The 22,885-nt window shown below is 46.9% G+C and overlaps 1 protein-coding gene across 2 annotated transcripts in view; it reads right to left on the reverse strand.

The window, feature by feature from the left end:
* The window catches only part of PARPBP (PARP1 binding protein), a 196,636-nt gene that overhangs the window by 106,594 nt on the left and 67,157 nt on the right, over positions 1–22,885 (reverse strand). For both annotated transcript variants that reach the window (XM_086919200.1, XM_086919193.1), the window contains exon 6: positions 18,718–18,872. In XM_086919200.1, coding sequence (XP_086775326.1) covers positions 18,718–18,872 — 155 coding nt within the window. The remainder of the gene's footprint in view (positions 1–18,717; positions 18,873–22,885) is intronic.

A 22,885-nucleotide genomic window follows, 5' to 3' on the forward strand; every position in this document is an offset into this window, starting at 1 on the left:
TGGACATTTTGAATACCAAGGACATTTCTTGATTTCCTGCCGTGAAAAGCTCAGAAATCAGTGGTCCGATTCTCTCCAGATTAGATTATGCCAATGTTCTCTTCCTGGGGATCCCGGAATTCTCATACAGTGCCTGCAAACTGTGCAGAATACGACCATTTGCCCTTGGTTGAAACTTCCAAAATGCGTTTTGGTGTTGCACTATGGTAACAAACTGCATTGGCTACCAGTGAGGAAAAGGATTATTTTTAAAGCTTTGACCTACGAGCACCAAGCTTTTTACAAGGCCGGACCTAAATACTTGTCCAACAGGCTACATGAATATTGCTCCCTAAGTGCCTTGCGTTCACAGTCTGCCCGGCTGCTAGTTAATCCACACACTGAGCGTAAGAACCTTGGTGGTTCAGCCAATTCTGTTATGGTGACCAAGCACTGGAATGAGCTTCCCCTCAAACTTGGTTGTATCTCAGACAAAACCATATTCCGAAAGCAACTGAAAACGAATTTGTTCAGCTTGTAGGGTGGATGAGGTCTCTTTAGGCCTGTTACTTTAGCACTGTGACACTTTGGAAGTATTTCCATTCATTCATTTACTCATTCTTTGCACCAGAGAACCCCACAAAGAGCTGATATCCCACTTGCTATTCCTTGGTGTGGTTGAAATGACAGTCTAAGCTGCACACAAGCTGCAGTGGCAGACCGGAGATATTTTTAAAAGGCTAATGAAGTGGGTGGCACAATCAATGCGGCAGGAGCACTTGTAGCATTTAATTTACAGGCCCTGGGTACATGTAGTACCACTTTCCTAGGGACTTACAAATAAATTAAATGTGACAATTGGATGTAAGCCAATGTTACCATGTTTAAGGGAGAGAGCACTTTAGCACTGGTTAGCAGTGGTAAAGTGTGCAGTGTCCAAAAAGGCAACAAAAAGGGTTCAGAAAACAGGAGGGTGAAGGCAAAACGTTTGGGGGGCGGGAGGGAGATGACCCTGCAGAGAGGCCAAAGTCCAAAAGGCTACTTACGGAGGCAGAGTTGAAGAAGACTGAAGGAAACGCATAGAAGGAAGAGACAGGTGGCTGAAAGGCTACATTTTGCAAATGTGATAGCTACAATCCTGGAAGTATGGAAGGAGACTCTGGAAGCAGGGTGTCTACCAAATACTATTCACAAAGCTGTAATAGTCTTAGTGCCCATGCCTGGTAAGGACCCTGCAGATTTTGGGTCTTGTAGACCCTTATCTACGATTAAGAGGTGCCAAGATCATAATAAATGCTGTAGCTGGCAGACTTATGACGGTATTGACACAGTTAGTGCATCAGAACCAAACCGGGTTTATTCAAAGTAGGAATACAGTTGTCAGCTTGCAATGATTAGCCCACACAAAATACTTCAGCGTACTAGAGAACATGTATTTTGTGGTCGCTTCACTTGCCACAGAGAAGGCATGCAACTGTATTGGCTGGGATTTTTAGTTTGAAGCACTGAAAGCATATGGTTTTGGTCCGTTTTATACACTTGATGAAGTTATTATATTTTCTTGTTCGGCCAAAAATGAAAACAGATACTTCACTTGAGAAGAGCAGGGGGGTTTATTATGGTATAAGACAGGAATTTTCACTGTCACTGCTTTTGGCGGCCTTGGCCATTGAGCCACTGATAGGAGTACTTAAGAAGGAGATGTAGAACTGGGTAACAGAACTACCATGTTCATGGATCAATGGATGGGAGGTGTTGAACTCATTTATGTGGTGGTGGAACCCTGTTGCTTGTATGTGCAACAAGGTGCAATGTGCATTATCCCAAAATTAATATTTGCTAAACTGAATAGGGTGGTGTCTTCTACATGGGATATTTGTCATTCAGGATTAAACTATCTACACTTAAACATATAATGGGCAGTGTGACTTTGCCAGATTTTGAGTGTTAATATAGAGCGGGCCAGCAGCACTCCTCAGTGGCTAAATGAGGCACCAAATAGAGGAACACAAAGTAAGACACTACCTGATGACCTGGCATATGCCTCTCCTAGGGAATGATGAGGACCCAGTATTTAAGAACGCTGGGGTTTCACATGTGGGACATAATGTCTAAGAAAGTGCTACAAATCCCCTGCCCCTCCCCCCCCACGTCTGAAAAGAGAATAGTTTTATGAGTGATTTAATGAGGAGAGGGTATGACATTTGACATATGAATGGGTTGGAGCTCATCAGTGACAGTATCTGGTCTTTGCTAGACTGGTAGTGGCTATATGTTGCACCAAGAGAGGATTTCCAGGTAGGCCATCTGAATCGGACAGCACTCCACTAATTGCGTGACAAAAGAACACTTTACGTAGTGCTTTAAGGAGATAGCCCAGTATCAGAATTAAAGAATAACAATGAATGGGGAGAGATGTGTGAGCATATATTCACATTGACTGGTAAATATTATTCATCTCTACAAGAACAGTAACAAGTAACGCAATTTTCTACAATTCGCAATGCAAATTTATACATGGGGTCTTCCTGCTTTGAGTTATCTAGCATCAGATTTACTTCACCCAAATGTCCCACATGTTTTCTTAGTCAGGCTGCTTATTTACATGTGATATGGCAGGGTAGGAGGACTGTGGAGTCCTGGAACAAAAGAGCATGAGGATGGCAGAAAACAGTAGGGACAGCACTTACGATGCTTGAACATTGTGTACTGGATTTCACAAGAGAAATATAAAGGGCAAGATGTGGTATACATTTAAATGTAATGGCCTACATCTACTACACGCTAAATGGCACATTGCCATACATTGATTACAAGAGGAAGTTATCGTTTACGGGCTGGAATAAAGAACTGAATGGTTAATGTCAGAAAGCTTTGCAAGGAAAAAATACCTACTGCTGACAAGGTGATGGAGGACCTAAGGGACTGGAGGGAAATGAATGAGAAACTGCTCGAGGAAAAATTAGACTAGTACATTCCTGGAAGTGGTGGAGGGACCTAGCTGCCTTATTGAAATAGGGCTACCAAAGTAGTAATAGTTTCCTCCAGATATTACGTTGGTCTTCATGTACTGCACCATTTGTTACGTGCCAATTATCTTAAATTGATGCAGATTTATCCGCCATTAGAGCACTTCTACAGTGGCGTTTGGTCTCTTTTTCTTGTTGCCATTTATTTTTTGTTTTTACTAAATTATTAATCACGCAATACTGAGGTAATCAATGATGAATGGACATTTCAGCATTTATTGTATGAACTACATACAACGTGATATCACATTTGAAACTTGCTGTTTGTCACCTACCGTTTAAATTCTCAGAAGGGGTAATGCTGGAATTTAAACGAGACATTCTCATGTGCAACTAGGATTGATACATTAACCATTCTCCTATGATGAAATGTAAATAATAAATTAACCTTGTTGCAGGTATGAACCGTGATAGCCTTGAATTAATAGAACAATATGATTGTAATCATGTGTTTCCCCAAACACAATGATGGAATTGTGGAAGATAACATTTAAGAAAGTGAAAATCCATTGGCAGATGCAGGGGGGTATAGAAGCAGAATATATGGAGGTCTAGCCAGACCCTCTTCGTGCGGTTGTCGATATGCCACTTGTGCATAGTTATCATTCTTATTACAATCTTCAGGGCTGCCTGGGGTGGTCAAGCAATTGTCCAAAGTAAGGATCAGTATCCAAAGAAACCACATGGATTCGAAAGGTTTGGAGCTAGAGGCAAGAATAATAAACATTGGTTGACCAACCCATTTAATATAGGAAATCAGGACCAGCATTTGCTGCAGCTCAAAACTGGAAACTTTTATAGAGCAGCAAGAGAAGTAGAGTCAAAAGGGCAGAAAAAACAGCTGAAACCCTAAAAACAGCAGCAACGCTTTACATCCTAATCCCTTAGAATGTCTACGCATTCAAGAAGTGACTTGGCAGGCATCATCGAGGACAACAGGTAAGGGATGAGGCTGGTAGATAAGAGGACACCTGCAAGAAGGATCCTGGGTCACAACATTCCACCGTTTCATCAGCTAGGAAGGATGAAAAATTGGAGGTGAAAACAGTAAGCAAACATTACCTTCCATAAAACAGCATGCAAACCCTGCAAAAATATTCACTTTAAATAGAAGTTCAAGAAAAAAATGACATTGGGCCAGTTTGTTTCTTGCGACAACTAACATGCCGGACATTTAAGATAGCATCCATCTGGAATACTGGGCACTTTAAATGCAATGGCCAATGCACTACATTGAGCAAGATCCTTAATCAACGATCTCGGAGGCCATCCTTCCTTGGCTAGAGCGGTTCACTCTTCATCAGAATTCCATTACAAAAAGACTTAACCATAGTAAATGCTTCAATCCAGCCTTTGAAAGACAATGTGCGGACATACAAGAAAGACTACCTATGTTGCTTGTTTTAGACAGAGTGAAGCTCATCTCCAAGAGCTTGGGTTGGAATAGAAAGTGTTTGAGCATATGGAGTAAAAGACAGAGGGAGGAACAAACATCAAAAGAAAAAGTTACGTTTCATCATTAACAATCTTTCTGGTGGATACCCTACCTGCAGATTCTATGGCAGGACCGGAGGCTCGGATTATGCTTTTCTTTCTCCGCCATTTATTAAAATACAAAAAAAAAGCAGCAGCCCAAGAAAAGCTCTTATTGGAACAAAACATCATCTATTTCAAGAAAAATTTGTGAAAAACCACCAAGTATTATCAATATAGTGCAAATGTCTCAGACTTTAACTACAAGTCCCAGCACTCCAACTTGTAAGGACCAGAGGTGTAGTCCTTTCACAGTGTCCATTATCCTTAGATAGGAAGTCCCCTCTCTCTGTCCTTCCTCTTTCTTCGCTGCTCACGCAGCCAGTTAAGTGTTTTCTCTTTGCTCTTGGGTTTGTGGTTGAATTTGCCTCACATTTGGGGTTTCTTGATTATTCTTTCGGGGTCTGTGCAAGCGCTGTGGCAGCTTTTTTTCTTTGCAGAGCCCAGAGGGCGTCGCGGGAGCGGTTTTCCGCTCCTTTCGCGACCTTTATTCCTGTTGTTGTTGCGCGGCGTGTATCGGCCGCTAGAGGGCACTGCGGCGTCTCGTTGGTCTTCAGCGCGGTTTTCTCCTCAGAGGAGCCGCGCTGAGGAGACCAACGAACGCGGAGCCTTGCCCTCGTGCCCCTCGGTTACGCCCGGTTTTGTCTGGGTCTGTAGCCCTGCTTCAGTGATTTTATTCACTCCTACGCCCTGTTGAGGGTCTGTATTGCGGTTTTACCGCGTTTCTGCCGGTGGTGCCGGTTTGAGCACTCCTTAGCTCCTGGTGTGGTAGCGCGCTGTGGGGGGGCAGACCTGGTCCCTTGTGGTGGTTCAGCGCGCTGTGAGGGGTCTGAGTGCGCCCTAATTGCGGTCAGTTCCTGACGCCCAAAAGCTGTACAGTCCTTCGGGCTGTTTGAATACTTCTTGACCCCCACGTTGCTGGGGCAGTGTTTGAGAGCCCTTTAGGTGTCTCTGGGTCACGTGTACGGGGGTGGTCTCTCAGGGTGACTTTCATCATGGAGGATGAATACTATGAAGAATCCCATTCTTACCTGAATGATGATGAGTTCTATCAGGCGGTTGATAGTTCTATTTACAGGTGTGTGACTGAGGTGGTTGGCCCTATGGAGGACCGCCTTTCAGCGCGCATTGTAGAGGAGTACGCCAAGTTGGCTTGCGCTGACCTTCCAGGCCCTTATGGGGAGGGTCCCCCCAGCCCCAAAGAAACCTTGCAGGGAAGGGCCGTCGGAGTGTGCCCAAGGGGTAGATAAGGGCGCCTTTGAGCGTCTTAGGGACGCATTCCTAGCTAAGGCGACCGCGCCCCCCCGCGGAGCAGCCTGCTGCCCCTGTCCCGGTGGCACCTTCGGAGGTTGCACCTTCTTCCCCTGACAGGGATTCCCCGGATTCGGATGAGGATGATGAGTCGGAGCGTTCCTGGCGTCCTTCGGGCTCGGTTGCGGAGTTGCCTCGGGATAGCTCGGGCATGCTGGACCCGGATGAAATTATTCATCCGCGGTCAGCTGCGTGGGCCCCGGGCGACAAGGTAGCCAAGTTCGTGGCGAGCAGGCTTCGCAAACCACTGGAAAAGGAGGCTAGAGGTTGTTTACGGGGGGAATGCCCTAGACCATCTTTAGAAGGCAAAGTGGCCATGACTCCAGACCTTGATGCCAAGATGGCGACATTTTTGGCAAAGTTCATGAAGGACCCGCGCAAAGGCATAGACCGTTCTTGGCGGTCCTGCCAAGATAAGTTGTTGGACGCAGTGGGTCCGATCACTAAAATACTGGATATGGCGGAGGAAGCAAAGGTCACGGGTGCGACCATTTCCCCTGAGGTGCTGTCCAATTGGGCGCAAAGGGTGATTATTTTCTTGGGTAACGCCAACTGCGCCCTATCCACAGAACGCAGACGGTCCTTTTTAATTAAGCTGGACTCGAAGCTAGGGGACCTAGCCTCTTCAGAGGCGGGGGCTGTGGCCCAAGGGGGTCTTTTTGGCGAGCCCTTCATTAAAGAATTGGGCAAATTCGTCTCCACCTTTACCTCGCTGGTTAAAGCTCAATCCAGCATTAAACGAGTTTTCCAACAGCGTTTTTCCTCCGGGGCTGGTCGCAGCAGGGGCCGTGCGACCGGCCGTGGTGGACAGAATGCCGGCAACAGAGGGCAAGGCTCCGGACGAGGGCAGTATAATACATCTGCCAACTATACAAACTTCTATCCCACCAGAGGACAGCGCTGTCAAGGTCGCGGCTTTAGGAAGGGTGCCGGAAACAACTCCGCTACCGGTGAGTAATTCCTGCGGACCAGGTTCGTGTTGGCGGCCGATTAGCTGCCTTCTGGGGGGAGTGGGCACATCTCACGGCAGACGCGTGGGTGTTACAAACCGTCCGCGGTTTCCATATAGAATTCTACGATCAGCCTTTTCAGGTAAGTGCCCCTCCTCCGATGGTGTTCTCAGAGTCCGATGCGTTGTTGATAGACGAAGAGGTCGCGGACTTGCTTCGCAAAGGGGCCGTTCGTCGTTCAACAAGTCATCCCTCGGGGTTCATCAGCAACCTCTTTCTTGTGGACAAGCCCGGCGGAGGCCGTCGCCCAGTCATCAATCTCAGAGAGTTCAACGGGTGGCTGGTGTATCGTCACTTCAAGATGGAGGGGATCCATCTTTTGCGCGACATTCTTCTCTCACGGGACTGGTTGGTGCGGTTGGATTTAAAGGACGCCTATCTGGTGGTTCCCATTCATCCCCCGCACCGTCGTTTCCTGCAGTTTGTCTGGAAGGGTCAAGTGTTCGAGTTAGTGGCCCTTCCTTTCGGTCTGTCCTCCGCTCTGTGGTGCTTCACGAAAGTGTTGCACCCGGTGATAGAGTTTTTGCGCGGTCAAGGCATTCGACTAATCGTCTACTTGGACGACATTTTGCTTTTAGACCAATGCCCTCAGAGGCTGCGAATGCAGTTGCAGCGGACGGTGTTGCTTTTGCAGAAGCTGGGGTTCGTTATCAACGAGGCCAAGTCGGTTCTTGTTCCCTCTCAACAGATAGAGTTCCTGGGTTTCATCAGACTCGGTCGAGTCAAACCTCAGTCTTCCAGCCCGCAAATTGTCCAAGATCCGACATGTGTTGCGGCAGACGGTGGGGAGATCCCACACATCTTTGAGGCAGATCGCCAGGGTGGTGGGCCTTTTGTCTTCATCCATTCAGGCGTTTGTCTTACGATCAGGTGGTTCCTCTCTCAGAAGAGGTGAAGGAGGAGATGATGTGGTGGCTTTCACACATGGAGGCCTGGAATGGTCGGGCGATTTTTGGGTCGGTCCCGGATTTGGTTATCGAATCCGATGCCAGCAGAGCCGGTTGGGGCGCACGCTGCGGAGAGTTTTTCACAGGCGGCGCCTGGTCGCCAGAGGAGCAGAGGTTGCACATCAACTGTCTGGAACTCTTGGCGGGGTCCTTTGCTGTTCAGTGCTGGACCAAGGATACGGTGCAGTCGTGCGTCCTGCTGAAGATGGACAACGTCTCAGCCGTGCGGTATGTGAACCATTTGGGAGGTTCTCGGTCCCGTGCGCTAGCAAATCTAGCGAAGGAGTTTTGGACCTATTGCCTGGACAATCATGTGTCAGTACAGGCAGAGTACTTATCGGGCCAGTCCAATCAGGTGGCGGACTGGCACTCCAGATATCTGTAAGATTTCAGTCAGTGGAAGCTGGATGTTCCGGTTTTTCAATGGTCGAACAACCTTTGGGGTCCTTTTTCGATCGACCTCTTTGCCTCTCGGTTGTACCACCAACTCCCGAGGTTCTTCAGTTGGAGGCCGGATACGGCGGCGGAAGCCACGGACGCGTTTCTTCAGGACTGGAGCCGGGAGTCTCCTTATGCGTTTCCTCCCTTCTCCATGATAACGAGAACGGCGGCTCAGCTTCGCCGTCAAAAAGGGGAGCTGGTCCTAGTGACACCGTTCTGGAGGTCTCAAGTGTGGTTTCCAGTTCTACTGGAACTTTCTTGGGATTCTCCAATCCTACTCCCCCAGTTTCCTCACCTGCTTCTCAGTCCAGATCAGGAACCTCCTCACCTCCTCACCTCCTCACCTCCTCGTGCAGGGTTCTCTCCACCTCATGGTATAGAGGCTTTCAGGGGACGCTGGTCGCTCCCAGGGCTTTCGCGACCGGCTGAAGGACTGTTGTCCAAAGCCTGGGCTCCCAGTACGTCGAAGCGCTACAAATCCGCTTGGACTAAGTGGGTGCGTTGGTGTCTTCGACAAGGTCTGGATCCCTTGGTCGCCGGAGTGGTTCCCATCCTGAACTTTCTAGCGGAATTGGCTACGGCGGGTTTGGCATATCGTACAATTAATGCCATGCGTTCAGCGATTTCTGCTGCGCATCTGCCGGTGGACGGTTCCCCAGTGGTTGAACATCCTTATGTGTGCAGGCTCTTACGAGGAATCCGGTTGTCCTTGCCGCCGGAACCTCGTTACTCCGTCCTCTGGGACGTGAATGTAGTGTTGAACTTGTTTCTATCCTGGCAGGCTAATAGGTACTTGTCTTTAAAGGAGCTTTCGGCCAAATTGGCCATGCTGTTATGCTTGATGTCGTGTCGCAGAGTGTCAGATGTTCGAGCTCTGGATGTGTCCGCACAGGTGTTTTCGCCTGAGTGCATCACCTTTACGGTTGGCCGCCGTACGAAATCTGGCTCCAGGACGATTACGTATCCTGCTTTTGTGGATGTTCCAAAATTGTGTGTTGTGCACTGTTTGAAAGCGTATGAGGACATCACTTGGGATCTCCGCCCTCCAGGCGAACGTCAGTTGTTAATTGCCTTGCGAAAGCCACACCATGCAGTCTCTTCCCCCACCATTGCCAGGTGGGTGCGCTGGGTCATGCAGTAAGCAGGCATAGATACTAAACGTTTTGGAGCTCATTCTGCCAGAGGGACCATGGCCTCTAAGGCTTTTGCAGTAGGTGCACGATTGGAAGACTTGATGCGTGCAGCAGATTGGTCTTCAGAGTCCACTTTTAAGAAGTTTTACTTCAAGCCAGTGGTGGATATTGCCCATTTGGTGGTGAGTAAGCTTTAAACTAGCATAATCCGAGCCTCCGGTCCTGCCATAGAATCGAAATTTGCCTAGCTAGTCTGACGGTAAGTTTCAATTCTATTAAGGACACAGAGGAGAGGATTATCCCACCCAGATCGTCCACAAGTGACGTCCCACCCGTATGTCAGTAAGTACGTAGGTTTCCAGTTTTGGCACTGTTGAATTCATGCCTGTTGTTGTCTCTGCTTATATTTGCTGACATGCATCTGGTTGTATAACGCTGACGCGGATGTGTTTTCACACTAGGAAATGATGGTGCCAAGCAGGACCAGTGAAGATGAAGCCTAATTCGCGAAGAAAGAGGAAGGACAGAGAGAGGGGACTTCCTATCTAAGGATAATGGACACTGTGAAAGGACTACACCTCGGGTCCTTACAAGTTGGAGTGCTGGGATTGTAGTTAAAGTCTGAGACATTTGCACTATATTGATAATACTTGGTGGTTTTTCACAAGTTTTTCTTGAAATCGATGATGTTTTGTTCCAATAAGAGCTTTTCTTGGGCTGCTGTGTGTTTTGTATTTTAATAAATGGCGGAGAAAGAAAAGCATAATCCTCGCCTCTGTGTTCTTAATAGAATTGAAACTTACCGTCACACTAGCTAGGCAAATTTCGATTCACAACCGGTTTAATATTACCAGGTATTAGACTGCAACCAGAAACTTCAAAGCTTATTGATACAGTGCATCTAGAAGTCCCGCCTCAACTGAAACGCGCCCCCCACATGGATCTCCTCAGCGGATAGTCTCAAGGGTGCATAATTGCTGGCAGTGAGCATTTTCCAAGGAGGCAAAAAAGATCACCTGAGGAGTCTTCCACAGAGCGAAGATTTCCGCAAGCACTGACAGTAGAAGACACCATTCAAGATCGGCATGATAACGTCAGCTCAGGAAGTTGGTTCTAACATTCAGAGACCCCGGCAGGTGACTGACTGTCAACCAGACCCCTTGATGATGCACCCAAGACCACACCCTCAAAGCCTTGTGACAAAGCAGTGAAAATCCTGCCCTCCCCCTGCTTTTTTATATTATACATCACAATGTAGTCAATATCTGGGCATATCAATATACATATATACACACACACACACACACACACACACATATATACACATACACACATACATACATAGGCGCACACACATTTTACACACCTCATTGAGAACCTTCTAAGATGATGATGCTGCTGCTGCGGGTGAGCTTCAAAATGACTTTGTCTACCTAGCACCTACCTGTTTCGGCTGACTTACAGCCTTGTTAAACGATAGTGATTCGCCATTTTCTCAACGCATTTACAGTTGTGCACCAAATCGCAAGACCCAATAAACATTGTAAACAGACTGATCATTCTTCTAAATGTCGACATAGTTTTTTTTTTTACATTCACATCATTTTTTCGCAAGCTTTAGGCAGAATAAATAATGTGCATTCTGCTTTAAAGTGCATTAACAGATATTGAGGGGGATTCAATCCATATTCCACCACAATGGTGCTTTACATCATTGAAAAATATAGCATTTTCCGCACATATTGTGTATATTTATATTACGGATTACTGAACTCAATCATTTAAAAATTGTCAGAACGTATAAAACACTGATATATTGAAAAATCCTCTTAAAATTCTTTACACTTCCAAAATATCTTGACCAATATATCACCATATAAACCCAAAAGAAAATCAATTTTTGCCAATTGATCAATATTAACTTGAATCCATTAAATTACTGTTTAATTTCAATATAATAGTACTGACCCCTCAAGTAAATCCTCATCTCCATTCCAGATCTCGTGCACATTCAATTTATAGATTATAATTTATATAAATATATGTACAAAAAATCTTATATACTATACGCCTAAAACGTATAACAAATATCAATACAAAAATGTTTTTGAATTGAGCCCAAATGGACCATAGCTAACCATCTAACAACTTGCTATATCTAAGATATGTTCATCAACAACTCAATATATACACTGAATTCTAGTCTGTATCACCATTATACAAGTGCTCCTCATGACACTAATAATTACCCCAACACAGTGAAACACTAACATACAAATACTTGCACTTTAAAAGGTTAAAAGTCTGTATGTTTCAGGAGGAAGGCCCGTTGTTCTCACTTCACTATAAAGATGCAAATTACAGGTGCGTACACAAATCTTCCTCAAAATTAAGACTACCTCCTGGGGTTTTAGTGTTCATTTTAATGTATACCTCAACTCCAATTGCCTTAACTTACTTACCCTTTCACCTCCTCATATGCTCACCGAACACCACCTAATACACAGTAAGTCAAACCCTCTATTATGGTATTCTTCGAAGTGTCGGGCTATTGGATATATTTTATCACGGTTTCTGATTGCTCTGAGAATATGTAAAATCATTGTATGCAATGCCAAGATGTTACTCCCTATATAAGCTAGATGACATGGGAACCTGAGCATATAAACAGCATACTTGGTTTTACAGTTGTAATGTCCCTTGATGTATTTTATGAAGGATGTTAGCGGTGAGGCATATTCTGTTGTGATTCTGCTGTGTTGACAAGCTTTACATTTACCACACTTTTGAGCCATGTTTCCTTGACCACTTTTCTACTCTCAGGATTATTGCTCAATAGATCAGGTCTCCTAGCTCTGGCACATCCAAAAAGTGAACTCTATTGAGCGTAAAGAAGTTGCTATTAAGGCATCTCTCTAACATTGATAGCAACATTTTCGTGTGTTGCCAAAGATTAAATGGTCTTGTGCCCAAGACATAACTCACAGCTCTCATCCTTTGGTGTTGTATACTGGTGTACAGTGTGGTGACATGTACTGTGAATAAAATGTAGTCTTCCTCACATGGGAGATCATACATCCTGTGTAAGAAGTCTCCTGTATATAGGAAGGGAGACTCCTCACAAAGTCTCCCAGAAAGTGGCCAACTTAGTCTTATGTATTTTCAGAGGCGCCACTTATAGTAGATCTAATAAGGCGCTCTGTGGATTTTGGGTATCAGCACAATACTGGCATTACTGGATGGTCTATTTTCAGAAATGGCTACTCTTCGTGGCTCAAAAAGCCTTGTTCCCTCCAGAGCTTTAAATCAAGATGGAATTCATCTAAAACAGGCTCCACTGCTCAGTTAGTGAATCTATGATAACAGGTTTTAGTGTTCAGTTGCTTATAAGCTTATATTTGTCTTTGGCCCACATCACATTATTTCCCCCTTTATCAGAGTTATTAATCACCCAATCTGTTCTTAACTGCATTTTATTGAACAAGTCATGGTAGGCTCTCTCTCTTTATGAACACATTTGTCATCACTGAAAAGGTCTATGGCATCACACGCCATCACTGCATGAATTTGAACATTTACTTGAAGTTTGTAAATACGTCTCCAAAACCAAGTCCTTGTTCTGTAAATCAGTGCCTTCTCACTCATTGGAGCCTGAATTCCCTTGCTGGCATTCTTAAATCTAATATCAAATTCATATCCTCTATTTGAAGTGCACCCAGGTTATCAATTGATCTTTGCCCTAATGTGGTTTGTTCTTACGTGGTTGGTGTGAGAAAGTGCCATCTTTCTGTTAAATATTGGACGGATGTGTTAGCATGAGCTGAAAGCCATTTTGTATTTCTGGCAGCCATTTTAGTTTGCCATGTGCTGCCACATGCTCACCATGTGCTCTGTCCTCCCTCAGTGTTGACTGCTCTTGTAATCTGCCTAGAAACAAACTATATTCAGCATCGTCCACCTTCGCACATGCTCAGTTGAGCTTGTAGCTGTCCTTGCAACTGTTCCTAGTATGTAAATGTCAGAATGTGTTTGCCAAAAACAGCCACTGTTAGCTCCCCCCACTTTGTTGAGCAAGCAGATCTTGCATGCCCATATTAGTCATTTTGCATGCTTACATGAGCCAGGACTGCCCCTTGGTCTCATACGGACTATGTAACCCTAAGCATATATAAGGCCCCAGTTTTCTGTACTCCTTAGACTGCCTCATTCAGTTGCTAAGGCTTCTGTGTGACGTAGTCTGTCTCATTTGAGGTTAATAAAGATGTATCTTTTATATTTCAGCTTCTGTGCCAATTTCTTCTTTGTTTAAAAGGACCAAATATCAGTGGGACCCCTAGGAACCTTTCTTGATTTCATAATTTCTTGCCTTGGTATGCCCCCAATTTTTTCTGAAATGATGATGTGTTTTGACTGAGTGTGCCCCGGGTTCCTGCCAACCAGGTACCCAGGGCCTGTGTTCCTTCCCTAAAACTGTGTTGAAACTAAAACTCAATTGGCATCTCTGGCCACCTGTCAGCCCCTAGTAAATGGCACACTAGGTTCCCAGGGCATGGTGACCAGAGAAGACCCCTGAGGGCTGCAGCACTTATTGTGCCACCCTCAGGGGCCCTGTACCCTGACACCAACACACTGTCTTTGCAGGCTGAGTGTCTAGTTGCAGGACTAAACAAAGAGTCGACATGGCACACATCCCTGTGTGCCATGCCCACAGAACCCACTGTCCTCTAGCTGGGTGCCCTGTGCCAGAGGTGTGGGCACAGGTGCATGAGCCTTGTGCCCCTACAGTACCCAGGGCCATTCCTGGGCACTGTAAGTGCAGTGATGCCATTAAGAGTATATGGTGCTGGGAAGTTGTCATTACCAACTCCACAGCACCATAATGGCTACACTTAAGACTGACAAGTTTGGTATCAAACTTCTCAGCACATTAAACCCACACTGATGCCAGTGTAGGATTTAATGTAAAATGCACTAGAGGGCATCTTAGAGATGCCCTCTGAAAACCTAACCTACAATCCACGTCTGGGCTGAGTGGCTGCAGAGGCTGCCACACAGCATATGTTGCTGGACCCCTGGGTGGAGAGCCCCCCACTCTCCTGGGCCTGCAACAATGCACATCCTGGGCGAGGTGTTAGGTCTCCTCCCCCAGGATGGGCATAGGGAAGCTTCAAAGGCATGCCGCCTCTGTGAGCTTCTCCAGACCATTTGCTTTACCCAGCAACTGGTCCCCACCAGTCCCGACTCCCACTCTGGCGGGAAGACTGGCAGGAAAAACTACATCAGGAAGGGGTTGTGCCAGCCTGTGTCAACTTTACCCCTCAGGTGGGGGAGACGAAGTGAAGCACGACCCCGGGCTCCGGCCATCTTGTAGATGGGGAGCCCTGCACAATCACAGCTAGGCTCCTGTCCCCATCCCACAGGAGAGAAGCAGGCTAGGGGGTGTACCCACCCCAGGACAGGGACCTATTGGTCTCCACAGTCATCACCTTGATGCGGACCCAAGGTACTGATGTTAAGCTAAACAGGAGCATAGAAAATTGTTATTGGGTGGAGACCACCACAAAATGCAGGTACTTCCAATGCAACATTAGAATCAAATCGTGAAAATGTGTGTCCTACAAATCAAGGGAAACCAACCAGTCTTTCCTTTTCAATGCCAATAGGCTCTAAGCTCGGGTCAGCATCTTGTTCTTTTTCTTCCTGAGAATTGGCCGCAGACTGTCATTCTTCTTGGGTCCACAGAAGAATTGCAAGTAGCATCCCTCCCCCATTTCATGCTCCGGCACCAACTCCATTGTCCCCTTCAGCAGCACTGCTGCCACCTCCTGTTGCAAGACTAAAATGATCTTCCGACTGGGGAAAGACCAGGGGAAGGCCAGGTAGGAAGGCTAAAACATACACCCTTTTCTTCACCTTGTAGGACCCACTGGCTCAAAGTAATTAATTCCCAGGCCGGTAGAAAGGATGACACCCAGCCTTTTACAGGATCCTTGTGCTCTGGTGAGAGCAAATGAGGACTACTTTCCTGGTCGTGCTGGGGTAGGGAGGAGATTGCACGCTGGGACCCCCAATCCTTACCTCCGCCCCAATATTGACTGACCAAGGGGTTTTGGGGCTGCTACGATTGTGGCTGAGCTTACTGCCACTGACTGAAATTGAAGCCTCTCAAGAAGCCCCAAAAGCATTGAAATTGCCAAGAATCCCACAGACACAGAGGATGTTGAAAGCCTAGAGACTAAGCCGTAGCCCTATGTTAGACCCAACACCCTCTGCCTTCACCTCTCTGATTTTGCGGAGATACTTTTTGTTGGCTTTAGTACTCTGTGCACTTCTGTTATGTTCCGTAGGGTACCCCAATATAGGCTTGAGTTGTCCCTTGGCCCTTCTCCTACATTTACTGTACCATAACACTAGATAAAAGGTTTTGGTATGACCTCTTAACTAGTTAAGCGCTGCATTAATGTCGGGAGGCTTCCCCGAAAACTGGCTACATTAATTATGCAAGAGGATTCTCCGAATTACAGCAGGATTACCATCTCCTGCACAATAACTATGTATAAGGGTCATCCCTTCCATCCTCCTCGGCCGACATGATACAGCAAGGTAGAATACCCAAGGGTACCTTTTGGGTATTTATACACATCTTTGCCAGGACAGGCAGCGGAGAAAGACTTCCATGCTGACACACTGACGCGAGACTCTGAGGTTCCTTCACGCAGACACTCCAGCTCGCAGTGGTCCGACATCCTTCGTAGGGTGTCCAGTCTCTCACTGCAGGTAATGGGGTTGGCTTCAGCCTAGGGGGAATTCTTGGCTCTACACCTACATACATGCTACGCACACTTAGGTACATCTAGTTAGGGTTGCATAGTAGGAGTATGCATTATTACGGTCATGTATTTATAAGCTTGCAAATATACATTGTTTTAGAACAATGGTAGAAATCTACCATCCATTTACTCTATTGTTGCTTAATATAATTTATGTCTGTTTCTGTATTATGGTTATTACAGCACACCTATTTTACACTAGAATGATGCTGGTTCAATAAATGCTGATTAAAAACATCCCCACGATTTCTTCTGTGTATCTCTGAGACAAAGTGAGCAGGAGTGACTGTGCAAAAAGTACTGTATCCACGATCCCCGATGGGACAGGGTTCTCATGTTCGATAGTTGCCAGAACTATTCTCTCCTTGGTAAGAGAGGTTTACAGTGGCGCTGAGAGCTAGCTGGTATACAGGTGAACATATCCATTGGCGGTGTCTGAAATCAGTCTGGACACCTATCCACAGTTTATGTGGTCTAAACGTGCAGATCCTATATAGATTTATAGGAACTACACAACACTTCATCACTTCTAACCAGTGCTAAAGTGCTTGCGCCCTCCCACTAAAAGTAAAACTGGCCTAATACATGGTACCATATGTACACAAGGCCTGTAAATTCAATACTTCTAGCGGTCCGCAGCATTCATTGCACCACCCACTAAAAGTAGAACTTTAAAATATGTCTCAGGCCTGCCACAGACATTGCTAGTACTGCACTTGTAATTTATTTCCACAGGAAATGCAAAAACTCAGAGCAAGCTGGGAATCTGCATCAAAAGGTGTAGGAAAAAGGGACCAATGCTGTTGACAGGGGTGGGCACAATACGGCGTAGGTGAAGTCACCTCCAATATACACACAAAGGCAGCGCCCCTACGAGTGTCAAAGAGTTTTGAAGTTCCCAGATCCAGTCTGGCACCTGGAATTATTTAAGAGATGAGGAATCTGCAGATAGACATATCCATTTGAAATACCTTGTAGGAAAGTGGATCATCATGTGGTGTGGGTGCGATACCTCACCATGTAATAATGTCACAATCTCTATTAGGTCCATTTAGGTTTCTTTATTTAAGAGATGAGGAATCTGCAGATAGACATATCCATTTGAAATACCTTGTAGGAAAGTGGATCATCATGTGGTGTGGGTGCGATACCTCACCATGTAATAATGTCACAATCTCTATTAGGTCCATTTAGGTTTCTTTAATAAACCCCTTAGCTCAGTCGTGGATAGATGTGGCATAGAGCAGTCCAGCTTAATCAAAAACACAAGTGTAAAGCATTGAGAAGTACCAAAACAGTCAATAAGTAGAGAACACAACACAATAAAAATACAAAATTAATGTATCTTTAAATAGATAGCAAAATGACAAACATATATGGATGAAAAGAGATATTTTTGAAAGGCCAGTAAATTCTTGCAAGTACAATACATCATTGTAATCTGATTTGCAGGGTCTGAGACAATGGGTTAGAACGTTTAACAATTGCTTCATGAACGGAACGATTTAGATCAAAGTTGGACAATTACCTATCGTGTCTAGCAGCTTCAGAGTTCTCAATGAATTTTTCTCATTTATCGCGTCCATCCATTAGGTCATCTTTATGCCGGGGTTAGGGCATGCTGAAGAGATGCGGTGTGTGTTCCTGAGGCCACCTTGGTATCCATGAATCTCATGGGTAGTCACCAGCGTCAGGACTATTTCCCACAAAGCAGCAGTGGAGTCCTGTGAAGGTCCTGTCACCACTGGTCAACTGATCTCCTGGTTACAACAGTACTCTCAGCAGATACTTACAAGTTATCAAATGTTTCCTTTCTGAGAACTAGGGTAAATTCTAGCTTCGAGTACCAAGGACTTTGGGACACCTCAAAGTTTAGGGTTCGATCTCCCAGGATTTGCTCACATTTTCACTAAAGTGCCAGGGCAAATAATTGCTGCAATCCACTAGTGGGATATACATTAATAGCCTTGGATACCTGTTGTACCATTTACTAGCCACTTACAGGTAAGTTAAATATGTCAACCAAGTATTAGCTAATTGTACACCCTACTTTGAAGGGTCAAAGCACAAGCATTGGGGCATGGACAGCAGGGTCCAGTGCACTACAAACTTGAGAAACCTACACCTAAGTCATCAAACAGCAGCCAAGGCCTGGAACAACCTTCCAGCCAACCTTAGACTAATTGAAAATGAGAACAGTTTCAGAAAACTCCTTAAGACATGGGTCTACCAACAACCAGACACCTCTGCATTGGCTGCCATCTAGCTTCAATCTTTCACCACATCCCACTTTTCAGTTATCCTCTGCAGCTTGCTCAGCACCATGATGCTCCCTTGGGAGCGAACGTTTGCGCTTTACAAATACACATAAATATCAAATATCAAAATATCAAACAGTGAGGGTGAACCTGAAAAAAGCTATTTCTCTACAAACCTTCATCCACATATGCGCAATTACAAACAAAAATAAAAAAATGCATTCAACAGATGAAAAATCAAGTTACCTTGGATCCGAGATTTCCCCCAGCATTTCATCAAGTTTGTCAATAAAGTTCACAAAGCTGTTCAGTCCTTTCACATGTTTTCTTAACGGATCAGACTGTGAAGGAGCGTAACCTTTGCCCCCAAGCTCTATAGTTCGAATAAATGAGGTTGCCACCTAGTAAATTAAATATATATCTAGTTATAAAAGAAATAAGAAAAGGAGTCATTTTAATATAGACGAGTGAGACAAACGTATACTGTAACACCACATCCAGCAGTTTTACCATCACTAACAGGTCTACTATCTTCAAATTCCAACTGCCACTATTAATGTATAGGAGCAGCAACACCTCTTGTACCAGAATCCGGAGCCAGCATGTTAAATCTTGATAATGCAAATATTCAATTGATGTTCCACCCACCCTCAGTTTTAAGTCTACTTCTTACTCAGCCACTAAACGACGAATGCACAAGTTAATACTTGTGTAACGATAGATCTGTAAGAGACATTAGTTAGTGATGGATTCCTTACCTTAGAATATCCCCAAGTGTCAGACTGGATCCAGAAAGCTTTCGTCAGCAGCACCCTTGCGCGTCGATAGGCCTCGTTGTACGGCTCCGCGTGCCTTGCATTCGCCGAGAGGCCGTCACTGGAGCTACTTAGACGTGCCCACGTGCTCGGTCAGTTCTGTACACAACTTTTCACGACCTGAACGCAGAGCCATGCAAGATACTAACCACTGGTTCATAGAAACTAGGGCCCGAAAGGATGACCTTAACCCCAGTAATCAGTTAGCAGAACGGGGAGGATGGGGGGGCGGTAAGGAATCTATTACTAATTAATGTCTCTTATAGATATATCGTTACACAAGTAGTAACTTGTGCATCTGAAAGAGACACATTAGTGATAGATTCCTTACCTCAGAATAGATACAGCAGCAACACCAACCCCGGTGGTGGGTCTGCGAATAAGATTACAACAGAAAGTCACGGAGCACAGAACTCCCAAAAGAAGCCGTCCCTCTGGACCGGACTGTCATGGTAATAATGCTTTGTAAAGGTGTGCAGTGAAGCCCACATGGCAGCCTGACAGATGTCTTGCAAGGGGACACCACATCCCAAATCCGTAGTGGCTGCTGTTGCCCTGGTAGAATGGGCACACAGCCCCACCGGGGTTTCCTTTTTAGCCATAGAATAACAGGCCTTGATTCACAAGATGACCCAGCATGAGGTAGTCCTCTTGTGAACAACCCGGCCGATCTTGGCGCCTGCGTCGCCAACAAAGAGCTGGTCATCCACCCGGAATGCTTGTGTGCGATTCAGATAAAAGGAAAGCACGCGTTTTGGGTCCAGACGGTGGATCCTCTGAGGAGGAAAGAAAGTGGGCAAGGTGATCGTCTGCCCAATGTGGAAGTCAGACACAACCTTCGGCAAGAAGGAAGGATGAGTGCGAAGCACAACCTTGTCCGGATGAACCGATAGAAAAGGAGGCTTACAAGAAAGAGCCTGAAGCTCACTCACTCTCCTGGCAGAGGTGATGGTCACCAGGAAGGCAGTTTTCAAAGTCACGTAAGGGACAATTGTGAAGTGGCTCGAGGGAGCACACACAAGATGGGTCAAAACAAGATTAGGTAGATATGGAGCCGGGTCTCAGCCGGAGACCAGAGGCCTATGAGCTCCGCCTCCCATGAGCCCGCCCCATCCCTGGAGGGACGCATCCGTCACCACTGTGTGCTCGGTTGGTGAAGGGAGAGGGATCTGCCGCTGACCCAATTCCCATTCGTGAGCCACCACTGCAATTGTTGTGCAGCGTCCTCCGAGATCTTGACGTAATCGGACAGGTTTCCCAGATACTGCGCCCACTGGAACTGCAGAGCCCGCATATGCCACCTGGCATGGGTGGTCAGCAGGAGGCCATGAGACCCAGCAGCCTCAAGGTCTTCCTGACCGAAACCCAGGACACGGGCTGAAAGATCGGAATCCTAGCCTGAATGTCCTGGACTCGCGGTTCGGGAGGATAAACCCGAAACTGCGCTGTGTCCAGAACTGCTCCGATGAAGTGGAGCTTCTGAGAGGGAATCAGGTGCGACTTCGGCACGTTGATGGAAAATCCCAGCAAATGCAGGAGGTCGGCTGTAGTCTGGAGATGGGAGACGACTGAGGCGAGCCCGACTTCAACAACCAGTCGTCGAGGGAAGACAAACCCCTGATCTGCGCAGATGAGCTGGGACCACCGCGCCCTCTTCGTGAACACCGAGAAGCGCAGTTAAGGCCAAAGGGGAGCACAGTGAACTGAAAATGCTCCTGGCCCACCGTGAATCGTAGGTAACGCTGATGGGCCGGCAGGACAGGAATATGAAAAAAAGCGTCCTGCAGGTCCAGTGCCACCATCCAGTCTTGTAGGTCGAGAGCAGACAAGGCCTGAGCCAGAGTGAGCATCTTGAAGTTCTACGCAATTGACATTCCGCAGGTCGACGATGGGACATAGACCCTTGTCCTTCTTTGGCACCAAGAAGCAGTGGGAGTAACAACCACGACCTACTTCTGGCGTCGGAACGCGCTCGATGGCCCCCTTGGCCAAGAGGACCACAACTTACCTGCTGGGGAAGTGTCAAATGATCCGACATGCGGTGCAACTGTGGTAGCATGGCTGGGGTGTTGACTCAAAGGGGAGGGGGTAGCCCCTTTGAACAATCTCCAGAACCCATCTGTCTGATGTACTGGTGCGCCAGTGAGGGAGTTGATGATGAATCCTGACCTTAACTGGGATCTGGTGGGCCTGAAACGCCGGACTAGGAAAGTGTGGAGGCACTGGCAGCAGGGGTGTTGGTGGACTGACCCGCACGCTGGCCCCGTGACCCACCTCTGCGAGCCCCATGCCCGCGGCTGCGCTGGGATTGTTGCTGCGCAGGCTTGTTCTGAAAGGAACGTGTTTGCACGCCTCTTCCGAAGCTTCGAAAGGAACAAAAGTTGGAAGTGGAAGGAGTACGTGTGGCTGAAAGGCATAAGGTCTTGGCCGTGGCCCGAGAGTCCTTAAAAAGTTCCAAAGTGGAATCCACCTTATCAACAAAGAGGCGGATGCCATCGAAGGGCATGTCCATCAAAGTATTCTGGACATCTATTCAAAAGCCAGTCGTCCTCAACCAGGCATGACGATGTAAAGACACCTTTGTGGAAATAGCCCTACCCAGCGAATCAGCGGTATCAAGACCACAATGTTTAGTGAACTTGGCCACATCTCTCCCCTCCATAAGAGTTCGGGAGAGAACTGTCTGAGCCTCCTCCGGACACTGAGGTAGCACCTGCTCAACCGCATCCCATACAGAATGGGGACAGGCAGTGTTCACAGTCCTCAGCCCAGAACATGCGGAAGAATAAATATTCTTGCCAAACTGCTCCAGTTTCTTAGATTCCTTGTCTGGTGGAGCAGAAGGAAATGCATTTGGGACGTGGAGGCCTGAACACCCAAACTTTGAGGTGTGGGGTGCTGGGTGAGGAAGGCCGGGTCGCCCGGAGACGGGCAATGACGGCAACCCACACCCTTATCCACAGGAGCCCCTGTGTTGGGCCGGGACCAAGTGCCCAAAAGCACATCAGAAAGTGCCGTATTAAACAGCAACAGCGTTTCTGTACAAGAAGAAGCTGGCCGAAGCACTTCAGTCAGTAGGTTGGTCCTGACAGCCACTGTAGGGAGCTCGAGGCCAAGAGCCTCGGCTGCCCTACGTAGCACCGTGGAAATGGAACCACTCTCCTCCACAGTAGCTGAATGGGATGGTGAACAAGGCGCCAGAGTGTAATCCGGGTCACCAGCCTCCGCCTCCTCATCCCAGTTGGGGACGGACTCGCACTGTGCTGCGAGAGGGTCTCCAAACCCTTCCCAATCCTCCCCTTCCTGCACAAGGATGTGTGTGAATAAAAGGGTAAAAGTCCCCCATTGGAGTCGGAATCGGCGCCGGAAGAAATCCCTCCAACACCGTGTCGTCGTCGGAATAGAAATAGACGCGGCATCGGAGTCAGCGGCGCCGATGTCAGTGAGGGCTAACGGTGTCCACCGCCAAAAATGGGGCGCCCCGGCCAGAGCCATGGAGGCCTCTGGGTAGCAACGGCGTCTGGGCCGGAGCCAGGGATGTCGAGGAACGCGGAACAGTGGGTCCCAAGGGCCTGAAGGCGATCAGACGGGGCCGCATG

Source organism: Lissotriton vulgaris, chromosome 1_1, assembly GCF_964263255.1.
Source record: "Lissotriton vulgaris chromosome 1_1, aLisVul1.2, whole genome shotgun sequence".
Lineage (NCBI taxonomy): Eukaryota > Metazoa > Chordata > Amphibia > Caudata > Salamandridae > Lissotriton > Lissotriton vulgaris.